General features: G+C 36.7%; 1 protein-coding gene across 1 annotated transcript in view; it reads left to right on the top strand.

The window, feature by feature from the left end:
- The first annotated feature begins 4,221 nt into the window (after positions 1-4,221).
- Positions 4,222-27,221, top strand: part of PLEKHH2 (pleckstrin homology domain containing, family H (with MyTH4 domain) member 2) — a 30,005-nt gene continuing 7,005 nt past the window's right edge. The window contains exons 1-8 of the mRNA XM_010296629.1: positions 4,222-4,344; positions 18,117-18,179; positions 19,216-19,365; positions 19,815-19,898; positions 21,357-21,438; positions 23,254-23,436; positions 25,178-26,163; positions 27,041-27,116. Coding sequence (XP_010294931.1) covers positions 4,222-4,344; positions 18,117-18,179; positions 19,216-19,365; positions 19,815-19,898; positions 21,357-21,438; positions 23,254-23,436; positions 25,178-26,163; positions 27,041-27,116 — 1,747 coding nt within the window. The remainder of the gene's footprint in view (positions 4,345-18,116; positions 18,180-19,215; positions 19,366-19,814; positions 19,899-21,356; positions 21,439-23,253; positions 23,437-25,177; positions 26,164-27,040; positions 27,117-27,221) is intronic.

A 27,221-nucleotide genomic window follows, 5' to 3' on the forward strand; every position in this document is an offset into this window, starting at 1 on the left:
GGCGCCGTCAGGGCGGAGGGCGACGTTGTGTTAGGTCACCGCCGTGGCACCGATTGCAGTACCCCGGGGGTGCGTCAAGCGGTGTCACCACGGCAGGAGACATCTGGCGAGCTTGAGGTCGCTTGAGGTCCCTTAAGGTCCAGGCTCCTCTCGTCCGGTTGGCCGTGCCGTTGTCGTATCCCTGCTGTTCCCCCAAAGAGGAAAGCGAGAAGAACACAAGTTCCAAACTGACATGCAAAATGAAGCTCTTTCTAACACCATCAGCTTTCAGAATTTCATGTAGAATTTAAACTTTGTACCTAGTGTGATGTCACACTGCAACCTTTAAAATTGCTGTCATCGGGAAAATGATTTTCTGTGCTTTAATGCTGTTTGCTAGGTGCATGTGACGGCGCGCTGCGGCTGAGCCGCCGTCGGTTGTCCCGTTTCCCTGGGAAGCCGAGCCGGCAGTGGCTCAGCAGTGAGCTGGGAGGGAGCAGCCTGGCCCCTGAAGCCAGGAGGGCTGTCAGGGGTCTGCACCCCGTGCTGGGGTGGGAGAGCCCGGGCTGACATGTTCCTTCATGGGAACAACCTCATCAATATTTAGGAAGCAGCAGAAAAAATGTTTGTAAAAAGGATTTTGAAGGAAGTTTTAAATAGCTCAGGCTACAGGTTGGCTGAGCACAGAATTATGCAAAATGAGTCAAATGGAAAATAAAGTTAGCACTGTTTCGACATGAGTAAGGGCCCTGGCCAGCAACAAACCTGAGAATGACTTCCTTGATTCCCAAACAGGTCCACTTTGTGTCTCATCATTTCCCTTCTCCAGTCCAACCACCTTTACAGCTCCAAAAATATTTGGAAGTGCCGAGTTTAGGTGAAAAGGGTGGAAGAAGAAGAAAAGGGCCTGAAATTCGAGAGGTATGGTCCAAATGCATTTGGGCTGGTGAACTTTTTAGGATGGTGTAGGGAACCCACCATGCACTGCGCAAACCAGCTCCTGTTGAAACAGAAGGACTTAGCAGGCTGTCTCCAGCAGAGAAAGGATGTACAAAACAGAAGGACAGAATATGAAGCATTTAGTTAAACGCAGCGTTTTGTTAATAACAGAGGAAAACACAGTGTGATAAGGAATATGTAAATTTGTAACATGCTTCAAAAAGCAAGAACATTGTTCCCTCCTTCCCCCTGAAATGTATTTTGATAATTTCCAAGCAGACAGCAAAGAAAAGGAAATTATATCAGTCCCTTTGGGGAGAATGTGACATTCTGACTTCTTGAAGCCTATGAAGAGGTTTATAAACTTAAAAAATGGAAAAGACGAATTTAATCTTTCCAGACTTGTCAAACTTGTCTCAATTAATTTTTGATGACATAATTAGAACTTAGAGCTTTAATGTGCGCTTTTTTAGTTTACTTTTCAAAAGATTTTATTTTTACAGACTCGGGGGGAAAACGGAGGGCTTTGCAGTGGGAACTGGAGCAGGAAGAAGGGGAGGACTCTGTGTAGGTTGGACTGCTGATTCAGAGTACTCTATTAAGCCAAGAGAGATGAACTCATTTTTTTCCTCCTTTGGGGAATCAAACGAGAAACAGGAAGTCATTGATTCAAAGTAAGATCATTCACTCCGCAATTGTAAACAGTGTATTCTGTGCCCATAAATATTTCCAGAACCCATTGGCTTGTTGGAAAATATGAAGTAAATTATTATAATCTCTAACAAACATCCCACAATAAAAAGAGTTATTTTCAAACTTTTTATCTGTAATGTTTATACAGTGGAATATTAATTAGCATGGACATTGAGAAACTGCTTGGCTGAACACATTGTTCGCTGCCAGAAATCCATCTACTCAAATGTTTTGTCTGTTGAAAGGCAAACATTTTTAACTCCACCCTGTAATATTGCACCCTACCAAAAGCAAAAATTTGTTCATTGCTTGATCTGTTCGTGTTTTCACTACCACAAACACTGAAGTAGCCTACTGTTAACCAGATGCTCCCTGAGTTCATCTGTCTTATGTAGCTATAATCAGTCAAAAAGAAAAAAACATTATAAAAAATCCTAAACAGACAGTCTAATAGGAAACTGTCATTCCTCATTACTTAGGAGAGCAGAATCCAGGCTGGCTGTCCAAATCAATCTGCAGCTGAAACTCCTGCTTCCTCTGAAAAGTAGGAGAAGCTGCTGCTTGGAAGTGCCACCTTCCCTCCTTGAATGTGGGGACTCTGCACAGGAGAGAGGAGCAAGGATTAGGGACAGGACAACGGTGAGCAACTTCTGACAACCTTAAAAGAAGGAGGGAAATGGTAAAAGACACCAGACACCCAGAAGGCTTGCAGTTGAAATGATTGTGTGCTTAAAGTTTATAATTCGAGTGTTACAGGGTTGGCTCAGGAAACTATTTTAATGATGTGCTTAAATCCCAGCCATTCCATGGGGATTCCTGAGTGGGGAATTCCTAAATAGGGATGGTTGTAACCTCTTGCTTAATAGTTTGGATCATAGCCTGCAGGACCAAGAGGAAGAGAGAGTCAAGAATGAAGCAGTTACCTTCAGACAAGTGATTGTGATGACCTCCTTCTTCCTTCTAACTTAAGATACAGAATGAGAGGAAAGAAAAGTATGGTATGTGAAAGGAAAGAAAGTGTTGAGACAGGGAGAGTTTTTCACCTGCTTAGCTATGATGAACTTGAGAGTAATTTGAGACATTGAAAATTTAGAAGAGAACTAGAAAGTATTAATGTATCAAAGAAAAGTTACGGACTTTTTGGTATCCTGCTCATGACTTTGATCTCTCTTGCGATGCTTTGCCTTCTCCTTTTTTCTTCCTGGTGTCAGGAACAGTGGAAAAGATAAATCTATAGGTCCTTTCCCTCTGGCTGATGAGAGCTTGGGGAAGGAGGCAAACTGGGACTGCCCCCTCCAACAGCGGGAGGGAGTGCTTAGACCCAGGCTTCTGAAGGACTGGAGTAGTCATGGGGAGGGGGGCTCTCAAAGATGTTGCTTATTAATCCATGCTAACTGGGTCAGAAGTTGCCGTCTAGTTATCTATATTATGTGTGATTTTCCTGTGCCAGCCTCTTCGATCACACTGAAAACGGTTGCTACTTGCCTTTCCTTGTCAGCGTCTCATTGTCCATGACAAAGGTGACGAAAATGCAGCGTAACTAGTAATTTTTTGTTTGTTGTGATCTTCCAGTTGCCTTCCACTGAGTGGTGTTTTTATGGCTGTTAATTATTTCAGAAATAAATTGAATACTTAGGGGGAATTCAGGCTTTATTTTAAAAGCCAAACCTATGCGTTCAGGGCCTTTGCTTGCAAGGAGACTTCTTGGACTGAATGGTTACATTCAGCCATCCACTTACTCTCTATTAAGCTGTCTACAAACAGTTGGAATACAACAGAGCCCAGTCCTTCTGCTTACACACAGATGATTTTCTTGGCTTCTCAGACTCAAACCATGATGGCCAGCTCATCCTGAGTAATTTTTCCAGCAGTGCTTGTCCAAAAGGGCACTGAGCTTAGTTTCCAGAAGACATGAGCAGTTAAATGTAGATAAAAGCACAGATTTGAACCCGAAACATGTGTGAATTGGGTTGTCTTGAGATCTGCAACTGCTAATATAAAGGGATTTTTTTTCAGGGGGGGCACCCGTTCGGGACTGTTTGCTCACCTGCCTTTATATTTGGAACCATAAACTCCCCCTTGTGTCTAATTAAGGATATTAAATTTTAAATGCAAATTGGTTAAGCATAAGAATTTTAAAACACTTTTTAAAGAGCCGTCTGCCAAATATGAAACTTGCATAAAAGCAAATGCACTACGAACTCACAGGTGGTTACACTGATATAAGGCATTTTCTTAGCAAAAGCTCAGTTGTCTACAAGCCTCTTCTATGTAAGAAAGCCAATATACAGTAACTGAAAATTAAAATACGGGATGTGTCTCTTCTTATCAAGGAAGACATATGGCAGCCCCAAAATAATTGAAGAAATTAAGTTATGATAAACCTAAATATCATCAACACAGATTTCAGAAATCTCCCAGTTATGATAAGGGCCCCTCTAGACAAATGTACTTTTCCTAAGTTTTATGATGCTGTACATGTACAAAATTTGGGGGCATACTTGAGATTTATGTAAAATAAGTTGGTATGTATATTAAAAAAAAGTCAGACATTAAATACAGACTCAATTTGACATGGGGATTTTTTCCCTGTCTTTTTCCAGCATAAATATGGCTGAAATTTCAGAGCCAGAAGGCACTGTAAACTGGAAGGAAAGATGTTTAACTCTGGAGTCACAGTTAATGAAATTTCGTCTCCAGGCAAGCAAGATCAGAGAATTGTTAGCAGAAAAGGTAAGTCTCATGGTATGAATTTTAATGCTGTAGAAATTATTTTATTTGATGATGGGGGCTGATTACATGTCATGGTTTGAGATTACAACTACTGGGATTTTTTCAGGAGGAAAAATAAAGGCATTTTAAAACAAAATATATGGAAAATAGGTATGCTTTAATGTTGTGAAAGAATTTCACACACTAGATTTGCCAGCAAGAAATGTTCATTTTCAAATAAGAACACACTGGCAACTCTCCTGCAGAGAAAAATATGTATCCAGTAATCCCTTTTACAACATTGAAATTAATATTTAGCACATTTTCCTAAGTATTTAAGATCTGATTTAAGACACAGAAATCATTGGGGAGAAAATCCAGAAGTATTATTTTCCCCAGTATTCCTTACGAAATCATATAATTTATCAGTCTTGTTTTTCCTGTAATAAGACATGTCCGACTATGGCTTATCATATTTGAAATATAAAAAAAAACATTGTATTCATTTGGCAATATTTTCACAGAACAAAGTAATTAAAAGAGTACAAGGGACAAAACATTCTAGAGAATCTTTGGGACTCATCATTAATATTGACTTCAGTGAATTTCTAGTTAAAAAGTTACTTTGTCAAAATTACTCTATTCTTCCAAGAGCTAAATTTTCCATCCATTGCTCCCTGCCCCAATTCAGATCCTTTTATAGTATGTTAGAGTGACAACATTTTTATTTTATACATTTATGTTAATGCTTCTCTTTTGTGAACATATCCAGTTTACTTTTGAAGACATAAATACATTTAGCATGCACATTTATCCCTCTATGAATCATTCCATTTCACTACATTTTGGTGGGGCCAAGAACTAAATAGTATTCAAGCAGGGAAAACATATATTTTTGTATTTATGAAGAACTATGGATGATGTACACAGTTGTGTGCTCCATTCCTTTCCAAATAATGCTTAGCATTTTGTTTTCTTTGACAGCCAAATTAACCATTGAGTATGTTTTCATGGAGATACCTGTCTCAATTCCAGGATCTTACTCAAAAGTCCTTTAGATTTCTATGTTATGCATAATTTTTTACTTTATTGACCAAATTTTGTAGGGACCCTTCTTGTAAGCCTTTCTGGTCAGAGACCTTCTATTATCCTGAATAACAAAATACCATCAAAACATTTGGTTGCTTCACTGCCCAATGCCCATTACGAAATGTCTATGATTATGCTGAACTGCATACGCCTTGAACAAATCTCTCCAGATCTGCACTGATAGCTGCCAGTCACTGTGGGAAGTAACTAACTACCTACTATTTTTATTGTTGAGCCAGTTTTTTAATTCATGGAGGGACATTCCCTCTTACCGTGTGTCTGTTCCCTTTAAACACTCTCCAAAATCCAAATAATTATATAAACAAGATCACCCCTATCTGAAGACTTGGTGATCCCCTCAAAGAACTTCAATAGCTTTGTGAGCCAACAATCCTCTTTATAAGGGACACGTTGACTCTTCTCTCGTCTGTCATACTTATCCATGTGCCCCCTAATTCTGCTCTTACAGTTTCCACTAATTTGCTTACTACAGGCATCAGACTTACAGGTCAATAGTTGGTTCAACCATATCATCCAGTTCTTGACTGAATGTCATTTGGCAATTTGTTACTATTGATTTTATCTATTCATGCCCTTACCTCTTCTATGGAGGTACAAAACCTCCATATGAGATGGAAAAAAAAAATGGAATAAAGACATGTAGTGTTTTCTGGATTACACTTTTTTCATTAAGTAGGTCTTTTTTATTAAAGTGAACCTGAAAATTTGCAGCAATGTAAAATCATTGTGTAATAATACAGAGTTCCGCTGGAATTGTATTTTTACAGATAGTACTCCAAACATCTCTGCTTTGGCATGACTGAAAATATTGCTGTTAGAAAACAGTGTAGTTGAAAACTCTTAATTTTTTACCCAATCCTGCAATTTTTCTGTATGGCAAACTCTCATTGAACAGGTATTGCAGAACATTGGGTTTTGAAAGTGCAACCAGCTGTACAAATGCCATCCTTTGACATTTCATTTAAAATTAAAAAAAAAAAAAAAGGAAAACTACTTGTGTCCTTCATTCCAGTTAGCAAAGCCCATAGATGAGTTAATAAATCATTATCATTAGTGTTGGAGGAGAACATCCATCAGAGAGTACAACACTGTCTGCTACAACACTCAATAGATCATTGGATGCTTACACAGTTGGGGCTGTTAGGTGTCATATAGCTCTTCTGTCTCTTTACCCCATTTGGATCATTACTGTTCAGGATGGAAGTCAAGTGGCTAAACACTGGACTTTTTTAGGGACTTTCCAGCAGCCGTAACTACCATTTTTTATGCAGCTGCTGCTGATTATAATTCTGGCCTGATCGGCCAATACTTGATGGGCGTCCTGATACTAATGACAAGAGGAGAATACAGCTGATGTCAGTCTTTACAGGTACTTAATTTGCAAAGCACACAAATATTTCTCGCTGTTACTTTGATTAGCACAGGCTTTTATTTGTGGTTTTGTTTATAGTCATCTCTATGCCATAAAACATGTACTAAAGCATTGAACAATAGCACTAGACAGCCTTCTACTGCAAGATAGCAACAAAAATCACAATACTATGGTGTGACAGACATAAACTCCTCATGGGTATTAAACTATGTAATTGTTGTAGAAAAGAGAGAGTGATACTGTGAAAAAACAAGGTGGTCCCTACAGAAAGGTAGGAGATATGAATTAGTGGTAATTCTCCAGTCTTCCTCCTCTGTGTGCATTTGAGAGGTATCTCTTCCAGACAGTGTATCAGGAAAAGGAGTTTACATCCTATTACACTGTGTGTATGACTTGTCAGAAACTGCCATTGTGTTTTTCCCCTTATATTTGTTCTATAACTTAGTCGAAAACGAGATTTTAATAAGGGTTTGCTTGAATGGATCTTTTTTCAGTATCTTTGTCTGTGACCTGTGTGCTCCTGTAAATATATTCAGGCAGTGGATTAATTGAGATACTTTTCTTACACACTGGAAATAAAACACCTTTGCAATTGTTTTATTTAATAGTGCCCCTGCAAATAAATCAATGATCAACATGGGAAGTCTTCAGTATATTCTTGTAATAGATTCTTATTTAAAAAAAACAAACTCTTTACTGGATTTTCTAAGTCCAGCAAATATCCTTGAACTCCAGTGGTTGAGGAGTTCAAGAAATTTGCATTATAAGTGCATTTCAGCAGTATGGCTACCAGAACTTTAATTTTGTAGGGGACAGGGGGTGGAGAAGAGAGGAGAGCAAAGGAATATACAATGTTTTCAGAAAACTAATCCATTTACTATTGTTTATTTGTTTGGGGTTTTTATTTGTTTTCATTTTGCCAAGTAAAGAGTCTATATTTATAAATCTAACACGCAAAGAAAGAGACCTTGTTGGAGTTTTAAGGAGAAGCTGCTGCTGAAAGTGGGAGAGGTCTCTACAGGAATTTAAGGAATGATGCAGAAAGTATCCCTAGTACGCCAAATTTAGGATGGCTGTGGAACTGAGTTTTAAGTAGAAGCATTTATTTTAATGCAGCTTGAGTCTAATGCATATGAAGAGTTTACTGAAAAAACCTTCACTGAATAAAAGATTACAGTATTCTACTGCAAGGTTAGCTCCTAGTGAGCATTTCATATCATAGGAAAAGCTGGTGATCCTCATTCTTTTCATAGTAAGTACATTTTTCAACTAAAATATGTGTGCAACATCAGGTATAAAGTTAATGTTTTTCCTATCACTAAAAAATTATTTTAGTAGAAGAACTACATAGATGTGTTAAGTTTCCTCTTGGGCAGCCTCCACTGAATTTCTTTTTCATCAGATCCCATAAAGACTGAATATGGTACTATCCCAAATGTTACATTATGGCTGTCCAGTAATACTCAACATTCACATTAATGTCTCAAAGTTTGTTTCCTTCAGTGCTGAGGGTCATTATTTTATGCTTTGAATTATTGATTGAGAGGATTATTTTCATTTATGTATTGATTTGTTTGCTTTTAAACTTCCATTCAACAAATATAAATGATTGAGAGGATTATTTTCATGTATGTATTGATTTGTTTGCTTTTAAACTTCCATTTGGATATTCTCTGTATACATGCTCAGTTGGCAACCGAGTGTGTACATGACAAATGCAAGAATATTTATATTTTCTGTACAGATTATGAAAATTGAATGATAACTGATTTTTAGGCCAAATACTATTTCCAATATATTCCAAAGCATAACACAGTCCTGAATTTGTCTTACAAACCAACAGTTAAATCCATGTCCCACTGTATTTTTATTCATTTCATTATTTATTCATATTTATGGTATGTCATTTGACATTTCAAAATGAAGCAGATGCAGTGTGTTTTGTTATCTGTGGCATGACAATTTCAAGATTAATGTTTTCAGAGGAAAAGTCCGTAACGCATTTGACTTGTGCAGTGATTGCCAATATGAACATTGTAAAAAAGCACAATAAGCGTTTCCATTTGCATTCAAAGGATTATGAAGGGTAGAGTAAAAAGGAACAAAATAGCATAGTACCAAAATTATTAAAATGAAAGTTATTTTTCAGTATTTCAGTTGCTCCTAAAAAACTTCTTGTCATAGAAAATAATTCAGATGCAATTAGGAAGATGCAAACAGGAGAAAGCGAGGAGAGTTAAAGAGAATAAAAGTTAAAAGTTTATATGGTTAGAGTCTTAGGTTTGTTTATGCCTTTTTAATACCTATACCTTTTTCCCTATAACTATTTTTATCCCTTGCCTCAAAGTTTATGCCATGCCTGTTTATAACAGTGGGGTGGTTCTTTTGTTTCACTGTTTTTGTACGTCTCAAACCTACATTCTTTCTAGGGAGGCTGAAGAGGGGAAAAAAAAGGCAAAAAAGAGAACTCAGGAAGCAATAAATTAGCTGTCCTTATATAGGCCAGGCAGGGCAAAGGCATGAAAGAGCACAGCCCTTGCTGTGAGGCCAAAGGATGAGTATTTTCCCTCTGGAGGTATGGAGACAAGGGCATCCATACTATTACAGCTCACCTGAGATGGGTGAGTTGATGGAAGTTGTGGCACCTGTGATAGTGAGCAGGCACCGGTGCAGATCCTTAGCCAATCTACCATTTGCTTAGCATTTCACTTGTAGGAGCCACAAGATGTCTTTTTTTCTCCATTTTTTTGTGGCGGGAACTCTTTCTGCGCTTAGAAATTATGCATTTAATTTTCATTCCCTCAGAGAATATTTTCAGGCTTTAAATACCTGTTGTCAGGTCTTCAAACTGCATTATGCAGTTACATATATTTCTGGAAGCTCTTGCTCCTTTACCATCTGTGTTTCCTAGGTGTCGTGTACACTTTAATTTCATTAATAAATTCAGTTTCAGTCAAGTTTTCCATTTTTTAAACTTTGGCAGTCAGTGGTACCTTTGATTCTTAAGCCATCACCTCTTAGGCAGTGACATGGAAAAAAGGCCTCCTATTTCAGATGTTCATGTTGTGGCTGTAAATCAAACTCACAATTCAGCGAGACAGAAGTAGAATTCGCACAATTGCAGTACAGTTATCAAAACAAAACAAAGCAGGCATCTGCCTTTTAATACAGATGAACAACCAGTTGTTGATACATTTCTCACTTCATTTTAAGCACTATGTGAGACTTCTTTTCCTTGCCTGCCAGAGTGCTTTGGTACATTATTCCATCTAGCTAAACAGTATCTTTTTTTCTTTCAAGATTTTGAATGTTATAATAATATCCACTAGAGTAGTGGTCTACATCGTTTGTATTTGATTGTGTCTCTGCAAGTTAACTACCAAGACAAGATGTGAGTTGGAAAAGAAGACAGCCAGAAAGAGTGAATGTTCCTAGTAGTTTACCAGACTTAGGAAAGTCCTGTGACTGAAATGAGGAAAAGCACAATTATTCAGCCAACATTACATGCCACTCATTTGACCTTCAGTACACTGCCTCCCCATATCCCACTACTGAGTTTCAACTTATTAAAGTTGGTATATTTACTGGCAGCTGACCTAGACTACTAATTCTGGAAGAGTTCCCTCCCTGAGCTTTTCTGTTCCATATTTTTAATTTATATAGTTTCCAGAAGAAATCATTAATTTTACTATAAGGAACTCAGCTGAAATGCAACAGATTGCTTTTTCGTATGTACTTTTCACAAATTTAACAAGCAGTAGGAAAACCTTTTGAGCTACACAATTATTCTTAAAATACTGTTTAAACATTTAAAAGAACTTGAAAGAAGTAAAATATAACTCAGTGGTAAAACTGGTCTCGTGTCATGGAGACTGGTAAAATTTTTGAGCCTCATCATTTTGGAAACTGAGTAGATGGAGACTGATAATTTCTGTAGCCAAGTAAAGGCTTTTGTGCTAAACATAGTTCATGAGAATGAGTTGAAGAGCTAAAAAGGAGAGTAAAGAGAGACTTGCAATTAAGAAGTGCCTTTTGCCTAACTAGGAGAGCAGCGCCCGAAGTTGCTGTAGTTAGAAGTGGACAGGATTGTGGTTCTGCACACCAAGACTGTAGAACTACTAGCCATCTTCAGAAGTGGTGTATATACGTGTATGTATGTCTGTGTGCCTATATATACATACACACACATATATAAAACACTGGTGTCAAAGACACAAATTGCTTTTACAGTCCATATTTCTGACCATGGTTGAGGCAAAGAAAAGAGATAATCCCTGTGGTGAACAGTCTGAACAGAGAAAGAGATAAAATGAAAAGGAGGAGTTGGTTAGATGACAAATTCGCAGAGGAATAGTTGACACTACTTTGTTTATGAGAAGAATTGAAGCCTTTAACCTTTTAATCGGTATTAAAAATGGAGAGGACAGGAGAATGAAAAAATGGGACTGCACTGAGAAGTAGCAGCTTGCGAGCTGCCAGGTTGTGAGCACTAAGCTGAGTTTTGCAGTAGTCATAACCTAGGTTGGGCATTCAGGTGGATTTGAAGGAAAACTAAGGCTGTAGCTTTTGGGATTTAAGCCAGATAACTAATTCTTTCATCTAAAGATTTTTTTTCATGTAGGAAATAATAACAAACATAAAATTCTATATACTATGAAGCAGTAAAATAGTGAAGAAAATTTACCATGCTTGATCTGTGAGTAGGCTAAGGGACATTTGCACCCCATTAAGACTTAGCCTTTAGCATTAGACCTTTTTTGAGAGATTTATGACAAAAAGAAGATTGGGTTCAGAAAGCAGTTCTTCATTTTGATGATTAAATCCACATCATTGGGAAGTATTTTTATAGGTTTCATCTTGTTCTAGGGAGAAGCTTTTGTGCCAAGTATTCAATTTCATGTTTTACTGAAGGCATATTTAATTTTATAAATATAGGTAGTTCTGAAGTATCACTTCCTAGATTTATAAGACAAATTAGTCTCATAATTTTTCTATTAATTAGTTAAAATGCAAAGCTGTTCCATAAAAGATAAGTCTTTCTAATTACTGTGTTGCCTTTGGGATAAAAAAATCATCCAGTAAAGAACGAAGTATATCTTACCCAAGGCATGTACTAATTCCTTCTTCACGAATTATCTTCTTGTTTATTTTTCTTGTGAAATATTAGTATCTTGATTTTACTTTAGGTATTTTGTCTATGTGGCTTAATTGGCTAGGCCATATTTTAAAGTGTGTTGTGGTTTATAAAGATTTAGGACTGTCCTTATGGGAGATACATAATACATAGAAGAGAAATCAGTGTCAAGACAGAAGGAATAATGTTTGAAAATATGGATGGAACATACCTAGTCAGCTTTTTAATAAATGAGTTACGGAAGGAGGAGGAGTATTACTGTGTTTTCCTAAGCTAAACCACTAGAAGAGAGACCTTTTTGTCAAAAGAGTAAGCCATACTTCTAAACCAGTTTTACCATTGCTTTTAACTATCAAGTGTATGCAAGGCTTTATATGTGTATAGATTGGGCATAGCATACTTTAAAACATGAAAACTGGTGGTCACAAAGCCACTGGCAAACAGATGACTTGCTTTTAAGCGGTACTGGCTCTTCTCTTAAGGAAATGCGGAGATTTCTTAAAATATTTGGGTTTAAACATAGGAATAGAACCAAAAGGGGAAATGTTGGTCACATGCAGTGCTGTGGAATAGCTGGCAGGCATACTCTTCAAACCATTTATAAACTTACCAAGCAGCATATAAAAAGTCAGATCTTTTTGCATTTATAGCTTCTATTAGAAGGAAGTTCCAAAATCTTTCCTAGTCAGTGTGGAAAATGAGGGCCCTCTAATTTCCAGCCTATGTTTATCCATCACCTGTTTATATCTGCTTGCACCTTTGAAAGACAGTTGTAGGTGTGTTTATCCCTCACTTGCTTCTCCTGTTTGTTTATTTATAGAAGCAACCATGTCCCCATGTTTCTTCAGTTTTGGTAAGTCCTATGTGGTGTGAGGACTGATCGTTCACTAAATCTCAAAATGGACAGTTTTAATACTTTTCTGTTTATGCAGAATACTATTTTTCAACCACAGATGGTTTGAGCCTTTTTTCAGATGAGGAAGAATTGAAAAATTGAAATGCATGGAAAAAAGCAGACCCTAAATATACCGTTCTCAAATCACTGGAAGGTCTGTACTTTATCAGTAGACAGGCTGTATTTCTGCCTCAGAAACATTAGGTTTTAACTCCTTTTCCTTTTTGAAAACTCTGACCTTTTATCAGCATGCTTTGAAAGGCTTACAGAGAAGGCTTTTTGTTCATTAATGGTCGTATTTGTGCCTGTATTTATTTCAAAAAGATTTCCAAAAAGTCTACATGATACAACTGTACTGTTTATAATACTAAAAATTAGGAGACAGTGTATTATGCACTGATTACAATGTAAATTTTAAATGTGAATAGGACAAGTTGTTATGTTGAAAATAGACTTGAATAAAAAATTAGAGTTTTGGTCCTATTCTCAGATCTCAAAAAGGAAAGCATTCCAATAAATTTTATTTTTAAAATAAAAGAATTCCTTTAAAATTATTAAGTGATTATTTCAAATATCAAGAAGAGTATCAATTTAGTGCTGTAATTTCTCTCTAATGCACATTACAGGAAAAATGATCTGTGTATATACGTATACAAATGAAAGTATATATACACATGTATATGCATACAAATGGAGTATTTTTTTAAATTTATGAGTAATGGCTTTTGAGTTTATACCCTTTGGTGCAGAAATAGTTGTGATTTCATACAATACGTGTTTTAATAAAATGCAAATTTCTTTACTTGCATAAAAATATATGTTGAACATTTCTAAATACAGTCAAGAAACTTCCAGGTGAAGTTTGAAAAAGAACCGCTATATGATTTCCTTTTGTATTGTAAAAAATTCCCAGTGACTGTGTGTTGTGCTTCTGTGTCCAGACCTCCAAGGCAGTACACCTCTTTGGTTTTATTGCTGCCATGTTTCTTCAAAGCATTCAGTATTTATTCGCATGTGGCATTTCTCTGTTCATTGTTTGAACAAAAATAGCTCAATTTGATGACTGTCAGATGTAGAGTGGTTATTTCCTAAGTTTAAAAACAAATCTGTTTCTAACAATAGATATTATTTTCCATAATTCAGATAATTGATGCAACGTGCACTAACACATTTTCAGAAAAAAAGAGGATTTTTACACTCAGAAGGAGAAAGTGCAGGTTAAAATAACAGTCTGTTGTTCTGTACCTATGTTGATACTGTTCTTTAGTCAGTATGCCTGTATTCTTTGTTCATGGGCCTAAAGCATTTATTCTCAATATTTAAGATGTAAAACCAAAACCAGTATAGATTATGACAGAACACCTCTGAATCCTTAATGAATTTTGGAAAGAGCCAATCATAGATGTGTGTGACAAGAATATTCCTCACAAGATGTTTGCTGAACTGGGGCATTGTTCCAAGTTACCTCATTGAAGACATGACAGAAAATTAAGCTTAAATATACTTCATGTGCCAAATGTTATCAATGACTTGCTGTCCCTCCATGTTTGTCCTGGGAAGCCAACTTTATGTCTGTTGATACTTTACAGACTGTAGTTCATTCAAGAAATGTCTAGCCTAACAGCTGATATATGCCATTTATTCCAGTGATACTGGTGATTTGCATAGATGTATATAGAAGGAGAGTGGTGGGACAGAGGTCTAATTCAACAGACTTTCCTGTTTTTTAAACTACTTTCTGTATAGAGTTGGTCATCAATATTAAAGTTGCAGCTATAGGTAAGAGTTCTTTATTCTGTGTCTGTAAAGCATGCTGACCTTTGCCTCCAAATGTGGATATGGCTACAGTTACCTGCCACTTTCCATTGTGAGGTTAAGTTTAGGTATCATTTGCCTTTTTTTTTTTAACAGTTTGAGGATCTTAAACTAGCTATCCATGGTCTGAAATTGTCTTCATAGTCACTGGTTAAAGAGAATTTACCACTGCATTTTATTCTTGAGTAATTCAAAGTATGACTTTTGATTTAAACAATTAGCTATTAGTCCAGTCACATATTTTTACCTTCTCTCTCTCCTCTCTCTCTCCTCTCTCAATGATAACGCTGTGATCATTGCTATGAAACCTCATCCTAACTTAAGAAGAAGTTTTAAGGTTAGGTTTTCTTTATGAAGAGAAATCTTTCCCTTGGAACTAGTTCAGCCTTTTGCCCAACAAGTTTGATGATAACCTTCAGAGTATCCTAAAGCAATCGTTTTTTCTCTTTAACTTCTCTTTAACTTCACAGAGTAGAAAATCACTCAGCATATAGACGTAAATCTATTTTTTCAGGCAAAACGATTTTGTGGATTGGTTTACAGGCTATTTATGAAGATGGGAAAAAATTACATATTTTTAAAGTTTCATTATTGTTAAAATAGACATTGCAAAACAAACCTACATAAACTCTAAATAAAGGGAATAACCAGATTCAAATTATTGAAATGCTCGCCAATTTAACTGTAATAGAAGTGCTCATGTTTGGTAACTATGGTGTTCAGTTCTTGCTGAATAATATAGATTGGTTTTTTTTAACAGGAGCCTCCTAAAATAAATTGAAGACCCTTTAGACATTTTCCAAATAAAATCTCACATTTAGTTGTTGCCAGGAAGCTGATTGACGTGTCTGTATTGTGAGATCACCCAAAGCTTCTTAGCATACCTTCTTGAAATACTTAACTCTAATAGAAACAAAAATAAACCTTGTACTTCAATTTTTAACGTCTGGATGCTATTTTTCTTGCTAATTATTCTCTCAGCTCCTTTGGCTCCTAGCTTGACATTCATCTTAGCAACAGCTTTAGTCAAATCACATTCTTTGCCCCAGTAGCCTACCTGAACATGTTGCTATGTTCCTGGTCCTGTGCAACAGTAGATACTCCTAGCAAGAGGTGCACTGTACAGCTCCAGTGCAGAAACACGGAAGGAACTTAGGTCTGTAGTGCACTGTATCATTCGGGACTCAAATTGTTGTGTAGAGGAGTGGCACTACTGCTTAATGCTTGTGCAGTGGTTCAGTGATCATTAGATACGGCTAGAGAGTTGTTTTCAGTTTTAAGGCGAGTCAGAGCTAGCATAGCTGCACTGGCAGCTATGTGGACTTGGCAAGCGGCATTTTCGGGTTTTATTTCCATTTATTAAATCTGCCAGCTTTCTGATACAATCTTAGAAGTGAAATGAATTTTATTTATGGGATATAAATAAATTGCCAATTACTGCCGTGGCAATCATGTGCATTTACAAATTGCTTGACTGTGAAAATTGATGAATAACTTGCTACTCATCAGCAGTAAATTTCACATTATAATATCTGAAGGAGTTTTCTGTCAAAATATTAGACAGTATTAACAATGTTCATTATTGATACAATAGCTGCACTTCTACTTTGTTTAGCATAGTGCTTTTACTGCAGTGGTTTGTTAGCTGACCATATATTCAGAAATAACCTTAATTTCTGAATTACCAACTCACTAAAAAGAAATGCCTTAAAAACAATATTAAAGCGAGTCTCGTAAACCAAACTTCTATTTGAACATAAAACCAGAGAGACAGATGGAAAGTAACTTCAAAATTCAAAGTTCTAAAAACTAAATTCAAAATCTCAACATGAAGTTGTACAAATACAAAATTAAATATATGATCAGAGAGGAGTAACGAAGCTTCATCTCCTCCTTGTCCATCTGTCCAGACTGTTAGTACATGAATGTCTGGGACGATTACTTCCTTAGAACTGTTCTCGCAAAACAACTCACTGGAGTCCCGGCCATAACTGTGCGTACTGTGAAATGTTTTGTCATTCTCCTATCAACAGTGTGTTGTGGTATAATGATGTAGACTTTGGGTTTTTATATCATATGAGAAAGTACTAGAAGGTCAGTCACAGCTTTTTTTTATGTTAGTGAAAACTCATTTTCTCCGTTTTCATTTTTTGATCGATAGAAAATGATGACTCGGTGTCCTTGTCTGGATGAGGTGCTAAAAGTACACAAAACTGTTTTATGTGATTGACAACATAATTGGGGAGAGAAAAAAAAAAAAGAGACAGAGAAAAAGAAGCTGAAAGATGCCAGAAATTGAGTACAAACAGAACAGAATGAAAGTGATGATTTTAAAACCATGCAGTAAACTGGAGAAGGAATAAATTATTTTCATTTGCATTATTTGTGTCATACGGTTTTCTGTGAACAATTTTGAACTGAATATTGAGTATTCCAAATGTTAAGTATTTGATGCTTCATCCTCTTCAGGTGAACAGAGGTCTTAGCTAGGTATTTCCTGAGAACCAGTAAGTCCTTAAGTTACAAAATAATGTATTAATTTCCTTAGGTACTTTCTAGTATGATTTCAAACCTCAGTTTACTTTTTAAAGAAGTCATAATTGTATTGTTCACCAAATTCAGACTAGCGAGCTCTTACCAAAATGTAACAAAATGTTTTTAAAAAGTTTCTTTCTGGCCGCCCCTGTTCCACATTGCTGGAAAAGCCTTCAAAATAAATGATGTAAAATGCAGGGTGTTTCCAAGGCCTGGGGCAAAGGTTGAGCCTGTGATTTATTAGGCATCATTATAATCTAACGGATCAGGGTCTCTCACCTTTCAAAAGGGACCTGCACTCACTCCTCATGTTTTTGCTGGTCTCTGTCTTTATCCATTTCTACTGTGGCTTTTCACATTTTTTTTGTGTGTAGCACCTGAATCCACCATGTCTCTTCTGCCACATACCTCCTTCTTTCACGCAGCGGGTGGAGGAGTCTGGGACAGACCTCATAGCACAATTCCTCCCAAAAGCTAAATTTGTCGACTTCAGAAGGTTTAGCAGCCAAATTGTATAATGTGCCCAGCACCCTTTACTCTTGCCAGTTTTGGAAGGGCATGAAGGAGCTTAGCACTTTCTAAGACTGTGAGCCTGCATGAGGGAAGTTTCAGGGCTACTGTCAAAGGAATTTCTACTCTTGGTAATGGGGAAAAAAGCAGTATGTCATACAGCAGCCACAAAATTGTACTATGAAGAAAAGTTGTATTAATTTCTTTTTATGTAGATGAACCTTAACAATGCTTTAATACAGTCATAACAATGAATTATCTTCCCAGTCTGACACAGTTTATCCTTTTATTTATTTTTATGCTCCTGCCCAGGACCTGTCTTTTCCTTTTTCAAAACAGACCATGAAAACATGTTTCACTGGTATTTCTGGCGATGGGCAGAAGGTGTGGCCATTTTACTATATGTTTTTATGTATCTACAGATGCAGCAGCTTGAGAAACAAGTTATAGATGCTGATCGTCAAGCAGAGAGAGCTTTTCAGCAGGTATATATATAAACTGAAAAATATCTCCACTAGCTGTGTGCATGTTACTGTAATGAAGGGAAATTGAGAAAATTGCTATTTTTCTTAAGTATTGCTCAAAAGGGAGAAGGCAGTTTCTTTTTACCTCTACTGATTTGTCTTACCAGAGATATTCTAACACCTTTCTCTGCTCACTGTCCAGTTCAGTTCAATAAAGTCAAAGCTAACAGCACAAATGAAAAATAGATACATGTAATGAGCTGCTTCATTGACGCATCATGAGTCTTTGATATATGATGCACATGGAAACAGAAGGGAGAGGTAACAGTGACCTATTTTAGAAAATCTGTAAGAAAATAAAATGAGGCTATGCAATACAGTCTCTAAAGAGGATTATTTGATGTTGTTTGTTCTTCTTGTAGAAGTGACGTAATTCAAAGCATGAGATTATGGCTAAATATTTAACCAAAGTTTCCTTTTGATTCCAAATGGCAGATACAGCTACTGCGGACATTTTATGAACATATCTCTGGTATTCCCTAAAAATCCTTCCTATCTTACTGTGAGACAGATAGAAACTGAAAATCGTAAGAATAAAAACGTTTATGTGCTAATTTGGAGTTAGAAAACATTCCTGAGTACAAGCCAAGTACTTTTCAGCAGTTTTTTATAATGCTTCTGATAATTTTGGTTTTTTTTTTTTACACTGTGCAATTGCTTAGTTATTAAAATGCCTAACAACAGCTCCCTATACATAAATTGTATTCTTTCCATATTGGCGGTTCTAACAGCTTGTGTGTTAGAAACCTAGAAGCCTCACTAATACTAACAAAATCTGTATAAGGTCTATCAGTGTTTTGCTAGTCCTGTTGGTATTAGATGCATAGTGAGATGTAACGAACTGTAGGATTTCTTCTCATATAGGCTTCAGAACTTTGCGGGGTTATCTTGAATCTTAAGTGTGGGGCAATTTTAACAGTCCATTTTGCCATTAAGTTACTACCTTTAACTTGGAGTATTATGTTTCTTAAAGTCTTATGTTTGACCTTCCAAATAGGTACAGGTCATGGAAGAAAAATTAAAAGCAGCTAATGTTCAAACGAGCGAATCAGAAACCAGGTTGTATAAGAGGTGTCAAGATCTGGAGCTCCTGATACAAGATAAAAATGACATAATACAAAAATTGGAGCAACAACTGGAAGAACAGGTTAGAAATAACGGCGTTAAAAAAGATGAGCATCAATTCCATTCTTAATTACACAAAAGGAAAATAAAAATTAAGATCAATAGAGGACAGAAAAGTTTAGCATTATTTCTGTTGTTTGATTAAAGAGGTTCCCATTAGAAGTATGTAATCTGAATTAGGTTATTCACTTGCACATTATGCTCTGGCTTCCTTTGAAAGAACATCTAACTTTTAAGAGGGGAAAGATGATCTTCCTCTCCACTGTCTCCTCTGAAGAGCTTTCATTTTCCCTAGAGGAAAGAGGAACAGCAGCCTCTGTGAAGGTCCTCTTCACCATTTAAAAAAAAATCACCTTATATTGCCCAGGAGACTTAATTACTTCAAGCAGCCTTAGGATTTGTGCCTAAAGATACTACTCAGGCAGACTATAATACTCAGTGAAAAATATGCTTATGTCATTTTTTTTTCAGAAGCAAGTAAGATTGCAAGAAGCAAAAATCATAGAAGAAAAAGCAGCTAAAATAAAAGAATGGGTGACAGTCAAGCTCCATGAGGTATAACTCTTGCTACAATACTTACACAGAAAATATAATGGTGTGACTGGATATCCCTTAGGCTTTTTGGCTGTTAAAGGGCATTGTGCCATAGTAAAAAAAATGCTTCCCAGTTTCATTGATCTATACAGTCATTTGCTTGAAAGAGGAAAAATTAAAACAACAGCACAGAGGGCAGAGTATCCATGTCACTTGAATTCTGATGTCTAATTTGGTCAGCTAGTATATTTGGGTCCTTTTCATGGAGAAAGGGCCCAGAACTGCTCTCTGGAAGGTGAGAGAGATTAGCTGGCAAACTGAGTTTGCTCAAGTAGATGCCTAAAGTGTGAGTAAACCTCAGAAAGCCGACCAAGTCTGCTGGGGCCTGGCAGAAAAAAATAAAAGAGACTTGATAATTTTTTATTTTCCAATGCCCACAGTACTCTTAGTCATGAATAGTTTAGGGGCACCAGCTCTATTCCCAAAAGAGACCAGTTATCTCCCTTTGTTCTCTGCTTGGTGAAATAATCAGGTCTTTGCCCTGCCTAAGGCTGCCAGTTTTGGTGTGCAGCTATGCGTCCTCCTCCTTGTGTGTATAGAATTTGAAGTTGCCCATAAAAGTTAAACTGGAAATTATACTCACCCCAGTTGAAAAACAATGAAATTATTAAAGTAGGAAACTAGAAGTAACATTTACTATCAGTCTGCAAGGGGAGTTTTTGAAATCATATAATAAAATTGCAATTAAGTTCAGCTAAAATTGCCTTGAAAAAATTTGGACAAAATCAGATATGACTCAAACTATTTACTTAGTTTGAAACGTGGAGAATCTCAAGCTAGTTTCACAGAGGTGGCTAGGTGTGACCCACTGGGAAGTAGAATTGCTGGCTCCTCTCTGCGTGACATGGGATACTCAGATTCAAATCTTCTCTTTGCCTAATTCAGAGCAGGAGTTTGAACCAACATCTTTTACCTCCTGGTGTGGGCTACAGCAATGGGTTGTTGGGTTTTTTCTTCCTGTAGAAGGTCTGCTCTGTAAAAAGTTTTTTGGTACCTATTTTTTTCATCTTTGCTGTGGGATGATAGGAGGCATTAGCACCGTCATTCCCTCTGGTTCCTCTGCTTGCTCTTGGGTTTGCCAAGTGGCACAAAATTTGTAATTCTAGCGCTCTGCTTTTATTAAAAATGCCAATGCAGATTTCTTTTTTCCTTAATTATTAAGGCTTTTTAAAGCAGTCTTGGGTTTGCTTGGTTGGGGGAATGATTTTAACAGAAGTTGGGCAAATAATGATTGCAGGGGATTTCATTGTTCAGAATAAAAACATGCCTAGACTGGCATTAAGAGAAGTAGCAGAGAGGAGCTTACCATTTGGACTAGCTTTATCCTTAGATAGGCAGAAATTCAGAGAAAATCTAAATGATGTAATGACTTCAAAAATTGTTTCACCGATGGATGAGATTGCATTTATATGCTTTTAGTTAGAGGTGGAAAATCAGAAACTTCGCTTGATCAACCAAAAGCAAACCAAAGAGATGAAAACAGTACAATCTAAACTGCAAGGTAAATGTACAAATCTTTTAAAATCTTCTCTATATATGGTGTAATTCTCTCTATTCCATATTAATTTGTGCATCCACATAATTGAAGTATTCTGTGAAATCACAAAGATTTCAGTTAGCATGAATTTACATCAGAGTAACTGTATGTGAAGGTGTTAGGCAACCAATAATTTAATTTTTATTAAAAAGACACACAGACAAACCACAACTGGTTTTTGTTGGGTGAACGAGTATCCCTGTTATTTAAGAGGTTCTGCAAGTAGTAGGATTTGACTGTATTCATGTCAGATCTTTGCTTTCACTTATTTATAGCACAGTCCTAGCACTGTCAAGGAATAGATGAATGTCAGTTTGCATCTGCTTTTTCTAGCAAATGCTCAGCTGGGAATCAGAATTCTGATCAGATTTTTTTAATTATTAATTTGACTACAGTGATCCAAAACCTTAATTCAGCCACAGCACCACCAGGTGCCTCTCCAAATGGATATAGTTAATCTAAAAATTGTAAAATGTATATATGGGAAAGAGGAATATCCTTCCAAAGAGCATTATTTTGCATTAATCCAAGTTGAGTTTTATTTGCTACCATGTTGCCTGTTCACCAACTTTATTAAGTCTCTCTGAAGGTTCCAACAGTCCTCTCCATACTTGGTTGACCTGAGAACTTACTATCATCTGAAAATCTTTTTAGTTTGCTACCTAGTCCTCATTTCTTGATAATGTATCTCATGTTTATATGTACATACACAGATGTTTAGAAATGTGTATATGTGCATAAATATATGTGTTTGTACACATCTAATATGCATAATATATGAAAAAACAAAATACATACACAATATGAAGCTTTTAAACTAAGATGCATCTCTATTAATGAAGAAACTGGATTGTTTGGTTTCTTTGCTATTTTTTTCATCAGTAGCAATTCTATATACTGCAGCACTTAACAGCTCTAGTCATCCTCTTCTGAGAGATATATTCAAAGGCTTTTTGAGACACTAAGAATTTGTCAGCTAGTTTTCAACACACATTTACTGATATGCTCAAAAATATTAAGAAATTTATTACCATTTGCAGTGTCCATGCTGGTAACAGGCTATGAATTATGATCATGTGGTACTGTTTTAAACAGTTCACAGGTGTGGATAAGGGCCTTTTGTTCCTGAATTGGCCACAGACCTTTTAATAAACAGGGATGGACAGCACTGTTTCATATCAGTTTCTGGCAGAATAGCTGTCCCTGAGGACAGCTTTCATATTCCCGAGGCAGTTAATCATTTCGTGCTTTCACTTTCTCTTGAAGTCCTCCATATATACCTTCTAAGCCTGGTAACTTACTCCTCTTTATATTTGCTGTTGCACCTATTACAGATTCTCTTAATATTTTTATCTAAAGGGAAGGCTGCCACATATTGTAATGCCATTGTTCTACAGTCTTTCCCATATTATATATCCTAGGCCAATCCATAGGTTTAAATTCAGTCACAGCAGAATAAAATCAGGTATTTCCACTAGGTTTTCATTCTGTATTAAGTGAATGTTTTACATCTTATTGCTGTGAAATTGTTAAAAGAGACTTTTTTTCTTTCTATACTAAAAAATCAATCTTTAAGAACTAGAAATGTAGCTGTGGGTTTCTTTTGATATGGGGAGGTATCAGGTAGATTTTTATTCCTATAATAATTTTTTTTATCATCTTTTTGCTAAATTTTAGTTACCTTTAAAAAACAACAGCTTTACACTGCAGAGTAAAGAGACCAGTAGCGTAGTTTTCTGTATCCCATTAACACAAGATTTCTGAATTACTATTCTTCAGAAGCTACGGGCAAGAAATCTGTTACTTCAACACAAAAACCTGGAGAGTGCCAGCGACTAAGCAGTTTGACATTTGGATGCTTTTCAAATAGAGCAAGAAGTCCTCAACCATCTCCTAAGTTTGAAGAAATAAGCAAGTCTTCATCTAAAGAGTCAGACTACACTGAAGGCGAAAACATGCTAGGTACTTAGTCACCAACTCTGCCATTTTATTCTGACACAGATGGGAAACTAAAATCGACAACTATGTCAGTGTATCCAGACAAGCTGTTTTTAAAGTACATAGCAGTACTCTCTCCCTCCTTAATGCTAGTCTCTGTTACTAGGAAGAAATCCTGTTGAGCACTACAATCTCCATAATACCACTAATACATTGTTTGGCAGCACACAGTGGCTGACAGGTGCTTTGGCTGCAAAGGAAGGAATTTGTTGTGGCCCAGGTTTGCTCCACAGTAGAGTAAGGAGTGTAAGGCTGCCAGTTTCCCAGGAGGGCTGTTAACATTTTTATGCCTGTGTAGAGTCTCACCTAAGTCCTGTTTCTGTATATTTTATCTATGCTATCACTGGTGTCCCTGTGCTAGTTTTATGCCCTAACTCAACAAGATCCACTCTAATCTCTCATTAGTATGATGAAGGTCAGAAAAAGCAGAAGAGAGTCTCAGGCATCTTTTCACACTATTGTTTCCTGTCCAAAAGAGAAAGCTCCCTGATCAGTTCATACAATTTCCCCAACAAGCCCTGAAGTCTGGAAATGCCAGCAGACTGGCATGCTGTTATGCTATTATGAGCAGCTTGCTGATTCCCTTAAGTAATGAAAAGCCCAGGAAGTAAGAGTGTTGCTTTGGTCCTTCATTTTGAGTCCTACGGCACCATTCATGACTTCAGCATTTTCCCCACAGTTAATCATGGTACCCAAAATCGCAAGCTGAGGTCTGTAGAAAATCAGAAACTGAAATAGATCTTATTAATATTTTGTGTATTTAGATGACGCCCAGTTCATTGTAAAGGTAGGTATGTATGATTATTTCCATTTTTATAGACGAGGAAATTGATTAAGAATTTTTTTTTCAAGAGAATGGATAAGAAATAGAACCTAGATGGAAATAGATCAATTTCTGTGACTTCATTACTTTAATGTGGACTAAATGAAAATCTTTGTCTTATCCAATCCACTTCATACAACTATTTAACATTGACTCTCCCAAGTCACTGTGTTCTTAGAAAAGCCCTAGTTCTTGCATCTGTTTTAACTCAGGGGGAGCACATAGGCCTCACTGACACAATGCAAGCTATAGCTCTCTCTTGCAAAACCAGGTAAAAGTGAACAGTGTAAGCAAAGCTATTTTTAATACAGTGTCCTTCCCTAAGTATTTTTCATAAGCCTCTCTTGTGTATCTTAAGCATTCACCACTGGGAATACAGTAATAGCTTGCAGAAGAAATTTCTGTATATAAACACAGTAGGAATGCTCAGAATACCTGCATTGTTAATGTAAATCTTTTTTGACGAGGTTTTACTGAACTTTTCCTTAGTCTGAAAAAAGCAGCTAAATTTATATGCCCTCTTAAGCCTTTTTTTGTTGTTGGTTTTGGTTTTTTATTGCTTTGTTTTCATACATATCTGTTTTACTTTAAAATACAGCTCCACTGTGCTCATCTTTACATTTATTGCTGTTTTTAATTTGGCTAGAACTTTGAGTAATGTCTGTTACATGTTTTTGGCAAACATCGTTGCAACTTCAGTTGCATTCAAAAATTTATAATAATTTTCTTTGAGTTTTATTACTTAGATTATTCAAAAAACTTAAAGGTGCTTACACATTTGAAATTATTACCTAGTTACTATTTGCAGACGTGATGACAAAATCCTTTAGCAGTCAAGTTTGCTAAAGTAATTTTCTCATGTTGATTGTATTTCTCCTCTAGAGAAGGATATCCTGGAAACTACCTTTGCTGGTCCTGCACTTGAAAGCAATACAGGTCAGAAGTCATTGCAACAAAGTTCCTCTGGATCAGAGCAGAACAAAAATGTGAGAACGAGCTGTTCATCCAAAGATATAGACAGCGACATGTCAAAGAACTCCTGCACTACCGGGAGTGACTGGAGCTCAGACGAGGATGGAGGAGAAAATAAAGGATTGAAATCCAGGTGTGCATCGACTCTCTCAAGCCACACATCTGAAGAGAACGCAAGGTACAGTAGAATGGGGAGTGAAATGTATTTGACAGCATCTGATGACAGTAGTTCTCTATTTGAAGAAGAGAGTTTTGGTGTTCAGAGGACTCAGCACAAGAATTTGTACTCCTGGCAGCAAGGGTGCCAAAGAAAAGGCCAGAACAATCCAGGTGGAAAGTGCAACTCAGACTTCACAAGTAAAAAGAAAGACCAAGATAGTTCTTCAGATGAACTCAATAAGAAGTTTCAATCTCAGAGGCTAAACTATTCATCCTCATCTAGTGAGGCAAATACCCCAAGTCCAATTTTAACCCCTGCTCTGACACCAAAACACCCAATTCTAGCAACTTCTGCAGGTTCTCCATGCACAATGCCATCAGATTCTCCCTCAAATTTGCCACCTCCAAAGTTACGGACTCCTAATGTGTTTAGTACAAATTCAGCATTAGCAAAGAAACATCTAAGCCAGCCCCAGCTGAGTTCTGACAGAATGTTTGGTAGAAATAGAAATGCCATAAGCATGATACGTCCATGGAGACCTCAGGAAACAGACATTGATCTGGTGGATGGAGAAGATAGTGGTATTTTAGAGAAAATGGAGATTGGCTGTGATGGAGTGTTTACCTATGACTGCACTGAAGCACAAAATTCTGAAGCCCAAGAACTTTGTGATACAACAAAAAAAGGTGCTAGCAACAAACCTCCAACCCCTCCATTACATCGATTTCCTTCCTGGGTAAGTGTAATTACTGATATTTTTCCTACTGGTGAAACTAATTCTTTTTCATGCTTCTCTTCTATGATTTTTGTTGCTTCTACCTTTCTCTGTTTGATGACAAGACAGGGAGTTACCTTAATTCAAACTAAGAGGACAAACTCAGAAGCAGCTTTTGTTTGAAGCACACTATTTCTGCTGTTGAAAAACATAGTCACTATTCTTGTATAAAAGACCAATTTCTTTAGCGTCACATCTATATTACATACATCCTTTTGAATATATCATTCAAGGTAATGCTTGTTACTGCACTTACTTATTTAACACCAACAGAGCCTAAGAGGGCTGGTGTCAATGCCTTTGCTTTAACCATTGTACCACCTATAATCTAGACAATTAAGTTGACAGAAGACAGCTACAGATTATGGAACTTACTGATCACTTTTCCAAGTAAAATTTTAAAACCATCAATCAGGGAATTAAAATAGATATTAATATTTCTTACACAAAAGCCAAAATTAACTGTGTCTAGACTCACTTCCACTTCTTATTGTGGCCTTTTAACACAAAACTGTTGAAAAGTTGCCTCCATAATGGCATTTCTCTGTTCTTAACATACAGTCTTCCATTAAAAAATATTCTTGCCATCACTTCTTTGCCCTCAGATAATGTATTTTTTAGAAGTGACCTATAAGGGCAATCATTGTGTGAAAAAAGGTTGAAACAGAGTGGGTATGGCATATAAAACAAGCATGCATTCTTCACCTGCTACTGATGACACCGCTTTATCATATGGTTGTACTAACACAGAGACTTGGAGGCTATGGGGAGGCTAAGCAGAAGAGAAGTAATTGTTGTGTTTTAATTCTCTACCATCAAATCCATTCTGCTTATATAGGAAAGCAGAATTTATGCTGTAGCCAAATCTGGTTTAAGGATGTCTGAAGCTTTCACCATGGAATCTCTTAACAAAAGTAAGTGGTTTAGCTGTTTGTTGTTTCACAAACAAAAATTCTCTTCTTATGGTGATTTGTAAGTAAGGACCAAACTTCCCACGTTCCTCTAAGATACTTTCATGA

Source organism: Phaethon lepturus, unplaced genomic scaffold (genome assembly GCF_000687285.1).
Source record: "Phaethon lepturus isolate BGI_N335 unplaced genomic scaffold, ASM68728v1 scaffold1641, whole genome shotgun sequence".
Taxonomy (NCBI): domain Eukaryota; kingdom Metazoa; phylum Chordata; class Aves; order Phaethontiformes; family Phaethontidae; genus Phaethon; species Phaethon lepturus.